General features: G+C 54.2%; 2 protein-coding genes across 2 annotated transcripts in view; one reads left to right on the top strand and one right to left on the bottom strand.

Annotated features, from left to right (window-relative positions):
* CDON (cell adhesion associated, oncogene regulated) overlaps positions 1 to 7,782 on the top strand; it is a 54,905-nt gene extending 47,123 nt beyond the window's left edge. The window contains exons 18-20 of the mRNA XM_079326784.1: positions 1,965 to 2,044; positions 6,322 to 6,554; positions 7,449 to 7,782. Of these exons, the coding sequence (XP_079182910.1) occupies positions 1,965 to 2,044; positions 6,322 to 6,554; positions 7,449 to 7,618 (483 nt within the window). The 3' untranslated portion in view covers positions 7,619 to 7,782. The remainder of the gene's footprint in view (positions 1 to 1,964; positions 2,045 to 6,321; positions 6,555 to 7,448) is intronic.
* A 2,754-nt stretch (positions 7,783 to 10,536) lies between these two features.
* VSIG10L2 (V-set and immunoglobulin domain containing 10 like 2) lies at positions 10,537 to 15,597 on the bottom strand (the record flags this gene model as incomplete). The annotated part of the gene is made up of 11 exons (XM_079326806.1): positions 15,458 to 15,597; positions 14,688 to 15,041; positions 13,466 to 13,993; positions 12,926 to 13,201; positions 12,495 to 12,776; positions 11,936 to 12,196; positions 11,555 to 11,848; positions 11,162 to 11,464; positions 10,839 to 10,961; positions 10,733 to 10,757; positions 10,537 to 10,660 (listed from the first exon to the last, which is right to left on the bottom strand). Coding segments are annotated over exons 1-11 (2,643 nt in total), but the record flags the coding sequence as incomplete, so codon positions are not given.
* Between the last annotated feature and the right edge of the window lie 19 nt (positions 15,598 to 15,616).

Below are 15,616 nucleotides of genomic sequence, written 5' to 3'. Positions count from 1 at the left end.
ATGGATCACCCGTTTTTCCCCCACCTGTTTCAGATCTGTAACTCTGAGCAATGCTATTAATTATGGCAAAGCACGAATGGCACAGGAGGTTCCATGGAATGAAGTGCCCCATACATCTTGAACTGCAGCACAGCAATAACACTGCCTTTTTTTTTTTTTTTTTTTTTTCAGTCCCCTGTTTGTGACTGTTGAGACAGGCTCGTTTTTTGTTTTGAAATTGAAAATAAAATTAAAAAGTAATTTCAGTCTGCGATGCAGCCTTTGTATGCTGTGGAAAAATACTTAATTTGCTGAAACGTGTCCTGTTTCCAAGAGAGAATAATGATTTCATTATTGTCTATGGAAACAGATGGCTTGCATTCAAACTTACTAAACTTACTCAAAACTGTGAACATTGCCCAGGAAAACTGAAAGAAAAAGTTCAAAAGTCTGAATAACCCATGCTGTTTCTGGAGAAAAAAAACGAGTCTATTGTTTGTGTTGGTAATTGAGCACAAGCACTTCATTTTATTGAACAACAAATTAGCACTTGCACAGTAGTTGCCACTTCAGTTCCCTCCAGTCTTAGCCCAGACCAGTCAGTTCTTCACCCCATTCTGTCCTTGGCCTACCCATGTAGCAACAAGTCCCCACTTTTGGTTGTTTTCAAAAGCAACCAAGGCCCAAACTGGGTTTTTTTGACCTGTCCAACCTCTCAGTGGGTGAAACTCTCCAAAAAGCTCCAATCCCTCAGGGAGGTAACATTTGCACTGCTCAAAACCTTACCCAGGTGAAAAACTGGGAGTTTGCATTATATTTTGTCCCTCCCATTTTTATTTTTTTTTGTGGAAAGAAGGAAATACATGTGTGATGACACAGGTCTTGGTGCCTGGAGCTCCTCTGTGCCATGAGGTGTCCACCCAACACTACTGGGAGCAGGTGACAGGCTTGAGTTTCCCTTTCCCCACTCCCTGTTGTAGAAAGTTGGAGTCACACAATGTCACACGATGTCACACGATGTCACACGATGTCACATGCCCGTGGAGAAGGGCTGGGACTGGCACGAGGGTGAGGAACTGCACAGAGGAACAGGATGTTCTGATCCTCGTTAGGTCGCTCTTTATTGTTTCAATGATTGGCTTAAATGAGGAAGGGAGAAACTGGCCAGGATGGCAATCAAGACTAATTAGGCATTTCCTCAGTGCTCCCTATCCCTCAAAAACTTGAGGATAAGCTCTGTTTTTGCAAAAGAAGGGATTGCTAGAAGTTCCCTACCACTTGAGCTGCCAAAATCCAGGTGAGCCTTCCCAGCCTGGCTCCCTCCTGGAGCCCTGGCTCTGCAGCCCCGTGTGAGTGGCTCCCCCATCACTGTCTGCCTGGTCCCTAACAATGAGGTATGTGTTAATCTGGGCATTTCAACTGGCTTGTAATGGCCCCCTTAGCCAAAACCAACAACACAAAATCCCTCTCACCCGGAGTCATTGCTGGCTGAGGAATTACCCCATCTGTACAAATACAGAACGGTTCAAAAATCAGTGTAGTGAAGTAAACTGATCTAATCTGAGTAATTGCAGGAAAGTGGGATGGGTTTGGATGTGACATCAGCCCTCCAAATTTAATCCTCTGTCTCCCTAAACAAGCCTTGCGTGCTAATGAACAGCAATTCACTTTCGTGTCTGTCATCAGCGTTAAAAAGAAATATATTTACAGTGTGTTTATTAAATTAAACCTCAGCATATTAAGCTGAAAACAGACCAGGGAAATGACCACATACTTGTCTAAGCTGCAGTTATTTACTTTTCCCTGACACACACACTGGCAAAGCCCTGGCCTTTGGACAATCACTCAGTGTTGCCATGCCACGCACAGCCCGGAGCAGGGCATCGATATCGGGACCAGAGTGGGGAAACTGAGTCAAAGAGCTCTTGGCTGTCCCAGTAGTGATTTCATTTCTAATTATTTATGATTAATCCCTCCTGCTGCAGGGTGGTGGGCTGTACACAGCAGTGCCTCAGGCTGACCCCTCGGAGTGCATCAGCTGCAGGAATTGTCGGAACAATAACAGGTGAGAACTGCCCTCCCTCTGTGTGCTGGGCTGGGGCTGACAAAAGCTGCCCTGGAATCCTGGCTGGCACACCTGGAGAACAATTGAGGATTGTCCACAGGACAGAATAAAAAATAATAAAACATGAAAAAAACAAGTTGTTAAAGCCCCATTGGTCCCCTGATGCTCTCTAGGATCTCTCCAGATTGGGCACTGGATTTTTTCTAAAAATTTGTATTTCCTGTGTTCTCTTCAGTTTTGAGATAACAAAATCATTCCACATGGAGCTTGTCAAATTTGATTTAATTTGTCTTCTATATTTTACACTTCCTGACATTCCCTTAAGAGCACTAACCAACTCACCCCTTTGTCTTCACAATGCTATTCTTTGTAAAATGTGGGATTTCAAGTTCTTGAGGCTTTCAGGAGGAGATTGACCAGCCATTGTCAGAGTGGGATGCATTTTTTAAATGGGAAAACGATTCTTGTGTAGAATAAGGGAAAATCAACCTTTTGCATTGTAGCTGACAGTCAGAAATCTAATAAAAATTGTTAAGTTTTCATTTTTGGAATTATTATCCTCTTAGGCTTCTGACTAGATCTCTGGTTATTTTAATGATTAGAAATAGGACTGAAAGTTAGACAAGCTGGGCTGTTCTGACTGGTGTGTTCTGGGCTTTTTTTCAATCATACTTTGATTTTTCAGTATTTTTTAAATCTTCAGCTGCCTTAAGGTGTGCATCTGGCTAAGCTGAGTTGAAATTAATCATAAAATCATTGAATATTCTGAACTGGGCCCACAAGCATCATTGAATCTAACCCCTATTGAACAATAAAGCTGCTGTTGAAGGCAGAAAACAAGTTCACTTTATTTTCATCGTTTTACTTTTTAAAATACCTCTTATAGTGAGCTTTGAATCCTTTTTCCTTCCATAAATATGTGCATGACAGTGTAATGCAGACAAGCTGCTGCTTGCAGGTGGAGCTGGGCACGCCTTGCCTGGCTCAGTGTCCCTGGCAGGTCTCAGGAAAACCCAATTTGTTCCCTCACACACCAGTGCTGGGATTTTGAGCAGGCTGTGCAGCAGCTCTCACCAGGATGTCTGAGATTCCCCATAATTTGGAACATGCCATATGTGTTACACTCTAATTAAGAGCTTGCTTCCAGTTTTAAACACATTTAGTTTTTTATTTGCTCTTTTTTTTCCCCCCCTAAGAAAGCAAGGGAAAGAGTTCTGTCCTCTGCAACTGCTCTGCTCCTCCCAGGGTCATCAGCAGGGCCTGAACTTTGAGTTTTCACAGCCCCATTCTATATTTGACTGCTTGACAGAGAAACAAGTTGTCCCTTACAGCTGCCTTGCCCCTGAGGGGATCATTAACCTCGGTTTGGCAGAGCAGGGACTGCTCTGTTCCTGTCCTGGGGCTGGGGGAATGGGAAGAGGACATGGGAGAGGGGATGGAGAGGAGCAGAACGTGCCTGAGCATTACACCAGGGAGCTGGGTGTATGGCAGGAGGAGGAGGAGGGTCTGCTGGGCTAGTGCAGTCAGCTCAGTAGGTTTTGGCAAATGGGAATTTGAGGCTGGAGTGTTTTCCCCATTTTGTTCAACCTCAGTGTCCCCCTGGCCCTGGCTCTGTTGGTGGAAAGAGAACCTGTTCCTCATGCCAGCCTGAAACCAGGCAGCTCCCTCTGCATCCCCCCCGTGGCAGCAGGGAAGGGAGGTTCAGGTGGCCACACCTCTGGAAGGTGTGCCAGATCAGCAATGTGCCTTCAATTCCTCCCTGAGCCATTCCCACCACATGCCTGGAGCTGTTGCTGATTTGGGGTGAATGTGGCAGTTATGTGAATTGTGGCCACGTGCAAATGAATCCTAAAGGTTCAGCATTATTTCATAGCTGTTCTCAGCAACAGCCATCTCAGAGCAGGTTTTATTATTGCAGTGCTGAAATCCCTGGGTCTTCTGTTTAAATTAGCACTTTATCCCTCATAACTGCTGGTGGAGCCTTGCCAGAGGGAGAAGCTGCTGAAAACTGGAGACCTGCTTTGCTATTGTGGACAAAGCCTGTGGTTGACAGGATTGAGAATTGATCTTTTTTCTTCTCTTGTGCCTTTGTGCTAAAGCTCTCAAGATACCTGACGTTTGCAGAGGAATTTACACTTCTGCAGATCTTTCTCCTTTGCAAATTCACTGTCTTTTGATCAAAAATCTGAAATGCACAATTCAAATGTAGGAACATCAGTTTCTTTTTCCAGCTTTTTCATCTAAATTATTATTTTTTTTAGATTATAGTTTAGTAGGGTTTCAGTATTAAGAATTGATAGATGTGCTTTCCACAGCAGGGATTTTACATCACTCTTCCTCCACAGTCTGCTCTGGATATCCCCATGGCTAGTTTCCATCAAAATGTGGTATTTGAAGCTTAGAAGGCTGAACTGCTGTGTTGAAACATCCTTCAAGCTCTTACAATAATATAGAGAACTCCACTGACCTCTGTATCTTTAAGAAGAAACCCCCAGAAATGTGCAAACCCAAACATTTAGATGGGTTTCTCTGAGCCTTTTTTTTCCTAAATAATAAGTGAGCACAGTCAAAACCTCTGTGGAGAGAAAGGCAAACTAATAAATGGATTTGTTTGAGAACCAGATGTGTTTCATGTGGATTCTCCAGTGGCTTTGTGGTATTTTGGTACTTGGAATAATGATTTTGGAGGCAGTTAGAGGAGCAGAAGGACAAAATAGGAGATTGAAGGTTGAAGCTTAGTGCTGCTCCATCCTCACAGCTTTTGGGAGGGGAGCAGGTTCCAGAGGGAACCCAATTGTCCTGTTCTGGCTTTGCAGGTGAAGCAGCTGCTGAAGGGGAAGCTCACTGCAGTTCCTCCTCTTTATTTGTGTTGCTGGGTGTTTTGTTGCTCTTTTAGTTCTGGCAATATTGATCCCAGGTCTTGATCAGGTTTCAGGAATGAGCTGAGGCTCTGGCAGGACTGTAGGACAGGTCCCTCCAGTGTGTTGATTTTCCTTATTGCCATGACTTTTTTAATGGTATAAAAGTGATTTCTGAGACATGGGCAGGACTTGACTGACTGCCAAGCTTAACATTGTCCTGGTTTTAAACCCTTCTGAGCTCAGTGCTGGGCTGCTGTCGAGGTCAGCTCTCCTGGCTGCTGCCCTGGCACTGCTGGTGTACCAGTCCATCTTTCCTCCTTTTCCAGCAATTTTTCATCTGCTCTGCTCAGTTTTGGGCCAGAATTAGTCTGGAGCAGCACATGGTGTTACTTGCTGAGTCAGCAGCTGAGCAGGCAGGAGCCAAGGATCAACTTTTGCATTTCCAAGTGCACTGGGCTGATCCCTGTGAGCAAAGCAGGTGAGGGATGGGTTTACATCTGGTAGGAAGAAAAGAGATGAAGGGTGCTCAGAGCTGTATTTGCAACTGAGGCCTGAAGCCTGTTCAGCTTTTGCAGGAACATTTTGGGGTGTCACTGGTGGGTGTGAACACTCCTCATCCTTATTTCCATGTGTTTATCTGCAGATCCATCTCTGTCCTGCACCACATAACAAGGAGCATTTTGGAGTGTAGTTTCTCAAAGTTTGTGGTAGCTGTGCAAGTGAACTTTTTCCTTTTGGGTTAGTTATGGCTTTGTCATGTAGGAATTGTTTCTATAAATGTTCCCTGAGGCCACATTGTTCGTGGTGCTGCAAACACTGAGGTATTTTCCCTCATGCCAAGGTGGTATGTGTGTCAAAGTCCTGCTCCTTTTTGTTTAAAGCTTAAATACCTCAGCTGTAACAATTGATTCAGCACTTTAACTTCAGTTCCACAGCTTTACACAGGTATTGCAGGGCCACAATCTGACTTACAAAGCAGAAGGGGGAGGGGAGGTAAAATTTCTTATATTGCATCTATTTTTCTAATTTGCATTCACTCCAATAACACTTAGTATTTATTTTTCAAGGTACTTAAGTGTGCTGCTTGGGTTTCAAATTTGAGCTCTTTATCTTGGCAGTGAAAACATGTTTTATGGAGTTGCTTTGATGGAGAAATGGACTCACAAGTCAGGTCATTGGGTCTCAATCGATGGGGGAAGGAACTGAGCGTGTTTTGAATGCTTTCAGCTGTCTGCTGGGAGGAAAAAAAAGACACTCAATCCTTTTCTTAATGTCAGAATCGCTCCACAGATATATTTAAAACCGATTTGACAAATGCTCTGATTGTTGATATGATAAAACACTTAAACCTTGGCAGGGGGAGGAGAGGGGGGAAGAAGGCGCTCTGAGTAACTTTGCCCTCTGTGCCTCCCGCAGGTGTTTCACCAAAACCAACGGCACTTTTGGCAGCAGCACGCTGCCCGTGGTGCCCCTGGGAGCCCCTTTCCAGCAGGATGGTGTGGAGATGAAGCCCCTGAGCCCGCAGGTGATGGTGGCCATGTGCCTGGCCCCGGGCAGCCCCGAGTGCAGCGCCCGGCTGCAGCGGGAGCACGCAGAGCATCCCTGCTGTCAGGAGGGCATCAGCCAGCTCTCTCTGGACTGCATGGACGGTGAGGCACCCTGCACCTGCCTGGGAAGCTGGGAATATTCTGTAGGACATCTCTAAGGAGCTTAATTTATTGCAGAGAAGGCAGTAATTAAACCCTTGTAAGAGCAGGCTGGGAGGAAGGTGAAGCGTCCCGCCCTTCCCATCGTGGAAGGTGGGAGCAGTGCAGCTCCAGTGCCTGGGCCTGTCATGCCCTTGTGATTGATGCCTCTAAAAAGGGCTCATTGACACATAGGGAGGCTGTGACTGATGGATGCACACCCATTGGCCCCGACACAGGCCACACAGGCATTCCAGAGCCATCCTGGAGGCAGGAGCTGGCACAGGAAAGAAACCTGGTCTCTGTTGGTGGAAAGAGAACCTGTTCCTCATGCCAGCCTGGAATCATTGCACCTCATGTGCTCCAATCAGGCAGTTCCCTCTGCACCTCCTGAGCAGCAGGGGAAGGGAGGTTCAGGTGGACACACCTCTGGAAGGTGTGCCAGATCAGCAGTGTGGCTTTGGTGCTTCAAATTCCTCCCTGAGCCATTCCCACCACATGCCTGGAGCTGTTGCTGATTTGGGGTGAATGTGGCAGTTATGTGAATTGTGGCCACGTGCAAATGAATCCTAAAGGTTCAGCATTATTTCATAGCTGTTTTCAGGAGCAGCCACCTCAGAGCAGGTTTTATTATTGCAGTGCTGGGCTGACCTCAGCATGACCTGTTCCATATGGGTGCTGTGTGGGATAGAGCCTATGCCCTGTGCTTGTGCCTGGTATGGTGGAAAACAGCCTGAGCCCAAAGAGCACCACCTACTGGAATTAAAGAGTTTTTGGGGCATGTGGTCTGTTGAGCTGACAGAGAATTTCCTGAAAAAACCCCCCACAACCACCCACCCTTGCACTCTTGCTTTGCAGGCAGCAGCTGCGTGCACTCGGAAACATCGAACCACATTTTGAGTTGGAGTCCCCTCATTCTTCAGCCTGTTTCCAAGGACTGTAAGGAAAAACCAGGATGGAGTTCATCATCCAGAGTCACCCTAAATGGTTCTGGGGACCTTTGTCAGCTCCAGCTGCGGGAAACCTGAGGCAGTGACCATTGTCCCCACTTAAGGCCAGGAACTGCACCGCAGCATCGCTGAAAGGGAGTCACGGGGGGATGTTAATTATAACAGAGAGAGTCACTATTTATTTTTTGTAGTAGTGTCATATGAATGTATCTTGGTTTCAAAATGGTTGCCTTTTTATATTATTTATGCCTTGAAATCCCTTTTTTGTTGTTGGTTTTTTGTTTGTTTTTTTTTCTTCTCCCACACACACCACAAAACTAGCCTGGTTATGTGTATAAAAAAAGAATTGTAATAATATAAAGAATGAGGATGGGAAATGTGGAGTGTGTTTCCGTGGCAATTTACCAGCACTTCTGGGGAGCCCCAGAGAGGGATTTAAGCAGGTCTGAAATGACCAACAGCTGCACCTCCCTGGCAGCTCAGTGACATGGTACTTGAACTCTTCTTTCCATGAACACCTCCTGGCCTCTTTTGGTTGTTTTGGGAAGATCCCAATGAAGAAATAAGAAGATTAATAAGAAAAATGAGCCTTGGTTGAGTCTGTCCTGTGCAGCTTGAAGCAGAACTTGAGTCAGTGACTGTGTCTTTAGGTACTCAATAACCCTTCTGCAGAAGTACAGGTGGAAATCCAGCCTGTCTCATTTTCCCACTTGCAGAAGACAAAATTCAGTTCAACTCTTGGTTTGAGGGATTGCTAACAGCATGAATAGCTCTGAAATTAAACCAATCATGGTGAAGCAGCTCCCACCAGCCCTGGGCATGGCTGTGAGGAACCCACCCACCCTGGACACAGCATAATGGAGATGCTGCAACCTTAACTGCAGGGCTTGGATGGCTGTTTCAATTTTTCCTTTCCAAATATAATCCCAGTAAATAAACCAAACCAGTGCTTGCAAAGCACTCTCTCCCCCTACACGAGTCACAGTGCAAATGAAGCACAATTTACATTGATGGTCACCCCGAGGTGACACAGCCCAGAGCAGTGTGTCCCTGACCATCTGGGAATGGAGGGAGGGAGCTGCTCCAGAGCCCTGGGCAGCTCAGGAATACTGCTGCAGCTTTGCCAGCCACTGGCTTTAGGGAGTGATGTCTGTGTGAGCAGGAAGCCCTTGGGATCTGCTTTGGTAGCAGCCCCTCTGTGGGCTGTTCCAAGTGTTGGGATGGGTTTTTTATGTTTCACAGAATCCCAGAACAGTTTGTTTTGAGAGACACCTTAAGCTCATCCAGTTCCACCCCTGCCATGGGTAGGGACACTTTCCACTATCCCAGGCTGCTCCAAGCCCCATCCAACTTGGCCTTGGGCACTTCCAGGACTGGGGGAGCCACAGCTTTTCTGGGTACCCAGTGCCAGGGCCACACCACCCTCACAGGGAAGAATTTTTTCCCAATATCCCATCTAAACCTGCCCTCTGGCTGTGTGAAACCATTCCCCCTTGTCCTGTCACTATCTGCTTATGTAAGAAATCCCTCTCTCTCCTTTTTATAAGCCCCCTTCAGGTACTTGAAGGCCACAATGAGCTCTCCCCAAAGCCTTCTCTTCTGTTGCATTATTTGTGGTTATATTGGGGTTTTCGCCGTTTTTTTAGGCTTTGCATCCTCCCAGCTAGAGCTTATTCCAAAGTTCTCTACACACCATGGACTTCACACCATGGGCTTTCACTGCCCTGTACACCAGAGCCACCACAGATCTCCCTCCTCTCTTTTTGTTTATCTCATCCTCACAGCCTGGATTTTTCTTTTGCAGGACCTGCTGCAAGGCTTTCCCCTTTCCAGCAGAGACTGGCAGGCAAGTGGTTGGGATTTAACTCTGGCTGCTTTGTTTTCCCCAAACACTGAAATTTAACCATGGTTTTAAACAACCTTGCTTAAATCTCCCCTGTATTGTGGGTATGTCAGATAAAGACACTCTGTTTTCCAGAGAAGCTGTAATATCCCTTTGGAATGTTATGTGTTTGGAAGTGATGGTTTTTGCAGGGGGTTTGTGTAGGGGATTTCTGGGGGCGGTTTGATAAAGGGGTTGATGCTGTTTTATGGCTGGTGTGGGGATTGATACTCTGTGGGCACTGATCAAGGTTGGCTGGTGTGCTTGTTACTTCCCAATGGTCTATTATTAACCAAATACAGGAAAAAATGGCCCAAGGTCCCACACTCACAAGATGAGAACCCAGGAAAGCTGGGAACTGCCTGACACTTTCCTTGGACTATGCTTCCCTCTGTGCTTCACCAATGCAGGGAAAAACCATCTCCAATCACTGTTTTCAACCTCCTGTGGTTTGGCCTGAAACTGGCGAATTTGGGGTGAAGGTGAGGCCCCTTTCCACCAAAAGCTTTGTGGCTGTTTTTGCACCACAGAAACCTCAGCACAGTCCCAAAGCAGCATCCCCAGGCACTGGGGCTGACAGCGGTGTTTCAGCCCTTGGGCTTTTTTTCTGCCATCGGTGAGAAACTATTTATTGTAGCCTAAATATTTATTTTAGCTCCAGCAGTAACTGCAGCCTGAGGCTGAGCTGGAGGGGCTTTCTCTGGGTGTATTTGGAGCCAGCTGCCTCCAGCCCAACACAGGTGGGTGCTGCCGTCCCGTGGCGTGCACGAGAGGAGGAAAGGGAAACACAGAGCAAAAGCCGGAGTGGTCACGGTGTGGCTGTCACGGGGATGGTGACATTGTCTGGTGGGGCATCAGAGGTGCCTGCTGCTGCTGAGAGTGGGTCTGCAAGGTGGGGGGAGCCCAGGTGGGTGCTGGCTCAGCAGGGCAGGTGGCTCAGCCCTGGGCTCGCCCCGGTACCTGCCGTGCTGGGGACATTGGGGTCTCCCTGTGCTGCTGCTGCTCCAGCACCTGCTGCCGTGCTGGGGACATTGGGGTCTCCCTGTGCTGCTGCTGCTCCAGCACCTGCTGCCGTGCTGGGGACATTGGGGTCTCCCTGTGCTGCTGCTGCTCCGGCACCTGCTGCCGTGCTGGGGACATTGGGGTCTCCCTGTGCTGCTGCTGCTTCCTCCTCGCCGCCTGCGGCCGCTTCCGCATCCTCGGCTGTGCCCAGGGGCTCCTGGGCGCCGGGCCCAGCCCTGGGGGGACACGCCGGGTGTGGCTGGTGCCCGGGCACGGGAGCAGCGGGGCACGGGGGTTGGGGCACTCACGTGCGGAACAGCAGGTCGTGCAGCCCTGGGGAGAGGGATGGGTGTGAGGTGTGGGTGCCAGGGGCCGGGGGAGCCCCCGGTGAGCCCCCGCGGCCCTGGCACTCACGTGGGAGGGTGTCCCGGTGGCGGGCGATGCAGTGCACGGCCAGGAGTGATGCTGCGGTGGCCACCAGCATCCCTGCCACCGCCGCCCCCGTCACCGCCGGGTACGCCTCGAAGGGAGGCTCGGCTGGAAGAGAGCAGAGCGAACATGGCAGGCAGCAGGAACGGGCAGAGCCCCGAAAGGCCAGGGAAGGTGCGAGCCTGTGCCTGAAACCTGCTGACGGCTGCTCACACTCGGCTCCTCGGCTCCGCCAGGATGGAAACGCTGCCCTTCTCCACTCAACCCTTGCTGTGCCCCCACGGAGCAGCAGCCCCTGCCCACTTCACCTGGCGTCTGCACCTCGGAGGGGTGCCCGGCCGTGCGGTGGTTGACGGCCAGGACGCGGAAAGCATAGAGCACCGCGGGGTCCAGCCCCCCCAGGCGCCGGTCGCGGGAGTGCGGCTCGATGTCGCCGGCGGCTGTTTCCCAGGGGCTGGGGGTCTCCCGGAGGGGCTTCTTGGTTTGGCGCCGCTGCACCACGAAGCCGGTGAGGTTGCCGGCGCCCTGCGTCCGCCACTCCAGCCGCACCTCGGTGCGCGCCCGCGTGTACCGCAGCTTACTGATGGTGACATTGGGCGGGGCTGGGTACCCTGCGGCGAGATGCACCCGGCAGGAGGGGCTGGATGCCCCCAGCCCGCTCTCGCTGCCCCCAGCCCACCCTTGCCCGTCCCAGGACTCACGGTCCACGCGGAGGCGGACGGGGAGGCTGGCAGTGCCCACGGCATTGGTGGCGGTGCAGCGGTAGATCCCACTGTCCCCCGGCCACTCGGCATCCCGGACGGTGAGGTTGAGCCACGCTTCTCCCTGCTCCAGCCCGTACTTGGCCAGCCCCGGAGTCACCTCCCGCTCCTTTGGGTCGTACCAAGCCACTGTGGCACCGAGACTGGCGCTGCTGCCGCGCTGCCGGCACGCCAGCTGTGCCTCGCCGCCCTCCAGCACCGCCACCTCGCTCTCCGCCTCCAGCTCGGGGACCTCTGCTCGGCGACAAGGGGGGACAGTATCGGCAGGGAGGTGCCAGCCCGTCGTGGCACGGTGGGAGCGCTGGGACGGGTGCCGCTTACCCAGGCGCAGGCGGCACTCGGCGGCAGCGGCCCGCAGCGGGTGCGCGGCCACGCAGACGAACTCGCGGCCCCCCAGGCTGCCGTCGGTGCTCAGCACCAGCACGGCGGTGGAGGCTGCGGGGTCGCCCAAGGTGCGGCCCGCACTGTCCCGCCAGCGCAGGGTGACGAGCGGCGTGCCCCCCTCCCACCGGCACCGCAGCATCACGTACTCGTCACCCTTGGTGGCCGCCGCCGCGCAGCTGGGGCTGCCGGACGGGACCCCTGTGGGATGGAGCGGCGTCAGAGCGGGGGACTGCCACGCTGTGCCAAAGCACCCCAAAAAGGTGACACTACACCACCACCCCCCATCCCCAGGGCGAGTGGGGTTTGGCAATCCCGGCTGTGCCACAGCGTCCCCGCTTTGGAGCAAGCTGGAGGTGCTGAAGGTCCCAGGTAAGGCAGCAGCACCTTGGAGTGCCCATGCCATGGTTTGGGCACGGCCCGGGGTCACTGCAGCTCTGCTGTGACACCGGGGGGTCAGAAAGGGGGCTGGGGGGCAGATGGGCCCATTGTTACTCACACAGAGTGGTCCCACAGGCAGCCCCCAGTGGCAGCGCAGGGTGGGAGGCCAGGCAGGAGAAGGAACTGCCGTTCCTGGTGGCTGCCCCTGACTGGATCCTAGTGGCCATGGAAAAACTGGTCCCCATCAACCCCTCTTCCTCCTCCTCCTCCTCCTCCTCCTGGGGGCCCACCCAGCGCAGCCGGGCCAGGGGGAAGCCCCCCAGCCAGCGGCACCGCAGGGCCACATCCCGCTGATCATCGGAGGCCAGGGCAGAGCAGCTGGGGCTCCCGGCTGGTGGATCTGCAGCAGACCATCGGCACTGGGGGAGACTGTGAGCTCCCCCCCAGCCCCACCCCAAACTGCCCCTCCCACCCGCACCCTCACCAGGGAGCTGCGCTGGTCCGTCTCAGCCCGTGGGGACTCACCGGCCCCCCCGCGGGGGTACTTACAGTAGACAGTGAGGACGATGGTGGCCTGGGTGCGGGTCTGCAGGTGGCTGTTCTCGGCCAGGCAGGTGTATGTGCCCGCCTGGGCGCGGGCGATGGCAGTGATGACGTAGGTCTGGCCGATGTGCACCTGGGAGCCGTTGTGCAGCCAGACGTAGCGGCTGGGGGGGTTGGAGGGAGCCAGGCAGCTCAGCACCACATCCTCCCGCTCGCCCGCTGAGAAGCCCCCCTGCTCGGGGGAGAAGGGCTCCACACGGATGGCCGGCTCATCAGGGCCATCTGCGGGGACACGGGGCCCTTTAGACAGGGACACGCCCACAGAGGGGACACAGCCCTCCCTGGGGCTTGCTCTCACTGATGGGAAGCAGCAAAGCCCCCTTAGAAAGGGTGCACCACAGGGGCCGAGAGCCCACCATGACGCCCAGTGGCCACCGATGCATCGTGGTGGCAGCTCACTCGGTGGCCATGGTGGCTACAGAGGCATTATGCTGGTGGGGTGTATGATGGCCATGAATACATCACAGCAACAAGAAGAAGCCATACCGTGGTGGCCATAGAGGCATAGTGGTGGCCACGGAGGCATCAAGGTGGCAGGATACATGATGTCCATGGATGTTCCATGATAGCTATGGACATACCATGGTGGCAGGGTGCTCAGCGGTGATGGCCAAACCATGGAGCATTGTGGTGGCCACAGACACGCTATGGATGTCACCAGCCCCGAAGATGCCCCCCCAGCTGGTGGCTGAGGGTCCCCCCGAGGTGGGTGGCAGCCAGGGCACTCACAGACGATGTCCAGGTAGACGGGGTCGCTGGTGTGGTTGTTGACCTCGTTGCGCACGGTGCAGATGTACCAGCCCGTGTGGCTGCGGTTGGCAGGCGTCAGCTGCAGCTCTGCCCCGGAGCCCCCCGGCCCCGCAGGGGTCACCGAGGGACCCCCCCGGGGCTGCTGGTGCTGCCAGGAGAAGCTCAGCGGCTCCGTCCCCTCCCGCACAGTGCACGTCAGCGCCACCGCCGCCCCCTCCGCTGCCGCCGCCGCCGTGGGCCGCACGAAGGGCTTGGAGACGGGCACTGGGGGCAGCGAGTGTGAGCGGCCCCCACAGACAGCACAATGCCCCAGGGCCCTCCCATCCCCCTGCCCAGGCTGACTGTTTGGCCAGTGAAGGGCCACAGCAGCAGAATGGCTAGTGAGCACACCTGTGGGCTAGTGAGGGGCGCCATGGCTGTGGGCATGGCTACTGGGATCAGTTTGGGTGGTGGGATGCTTGGGTAGCCAGGGCAAGGACATTAGGGTGGCTTCTTGAGTTGTTATGTTGGCTGGTAGGGGGCTACACTAGTTGCAGTCAAGGGAGGCTTGCTGGTTGATGGTGACCTTGTGGGCTAGTGGGGCCCTGGCTTGGCTGATGACTGCTATGTTGGCATATTGCCTAGCAGTGTGTTATGTTGTCTTCAGGATGCTTTGCTGGCTAGTGGCAGGCTATGTTGACAAGTAGGGTACTCTGCTAACTAGTCAGGTGCTTTGTTGATGAGTGGGGTACTAGAGTTGCTAGTGAACCACCATGCTGGCTAGTGGGACTCTGCATTGGCTAGTGGGGCACTATGCTGGCTTGTGCTATGTTTCATTGAGCCCCTTTGGTGGCTAAGGGGGTGTTTTGTTGGCCAGTGGACAGCTCTGCTGGCTACTGGGCAAGGGGTTGGTCTTGGCCGCGATCTAGGGCAGTGCGAAGCTGCTGCTGCTGGCCAGCAGGGCCAGCCAGGGACTTACCCAGGACTCGCAGGAGGACGGCGGCGTAGCCCACGCGGAGCCGGCCGCGCTCCGGGAAGAGCCCCTGGCAGAGGAAGCGGCCCTGGGCGGCCACGCGCAGCTCCCGCAGCTCCAGCGTCCCGTTGCGCAGCGTCACCCGGCCCAGCAGCCCCGCGCCGGGGGCCACGGCCACCTCCCTGCCCGAGCCCACGGCCACGGCCCGCGGCAGCCCCTCTCCCTGCGGCGTGAAGCTCCAGAAGACCACGGCCGGCGGGGCGGCGGCCACAGGGCCACAGCTCAGCTCCACGGCCCGGCCTCGCACGCCCGTCGCCCGCCATTCCTCATAGGCCGCCTCGCCCGCCGCCAGCGGCTGCCCTGCCCGGGGCAGCGCCTCCGTCAGGCCGGGAATCGGGGCACAGGTGGGCGCTCGCCCCCCCCGAGAATCGGGGCACAGGTGGGTGCTCACTCCCCCCCCGGGAATCGGGGGCACAGGTGGGTGCTCACCCCCCCCCGGGAACCGGGGGCACAGGTGGGCGCTCACCCCCCGCCCATGAATCGGGGCACAGGTGGGTGCTCACCCCCCCCACGAATCGGGGCACAGGTGGGTGCTCACCCCCCCCACGAATCGGGGGCACAGGTGGGTGCTCGCCCCCCCCCGGGAATCGGGGCACAGGTGGGTGCTCGCCCCCCCCCACGAATCGGGGCACAGGTGGGTGCTCGCCCCCCGCCCATGAATCGGGGCACAGGTGGGTGCTCGCCCCCCGGGAATCGGGGCACAGGTGGGTGCTCACCCCCCGCCAGCGCCGGCAGCAGGCACAGGATCCAGGGCCCCCTCCAAGGCGGCGGTGCCCGGCCGCGCTCCATGGCGCCATGTCCAGCGCCGGCACAACGAAGCAGGGCTGCGCTCTCCACCGACCTGCTCTCCGGTTACCCCCAGGTAATTAAGCCCA

Source organism: Erithacus rubecula, assembly GCF_903797595.1.
Source record: "Erithacus rubecula genome assembly, chromosome: 25".
Taxonomy (NCBI): domain Eukaryota; kingdom Metazoa; phylum Chordata; class Aves; order Passeriformes; family Muscicapidae; genus Erithacus; species Erithacus rubecula.
The sequence above is the reverse complement of the archived record's forward strand: the minus strand, read 5'-3'. Positions and strand labels throughout refer to the sequence as shown.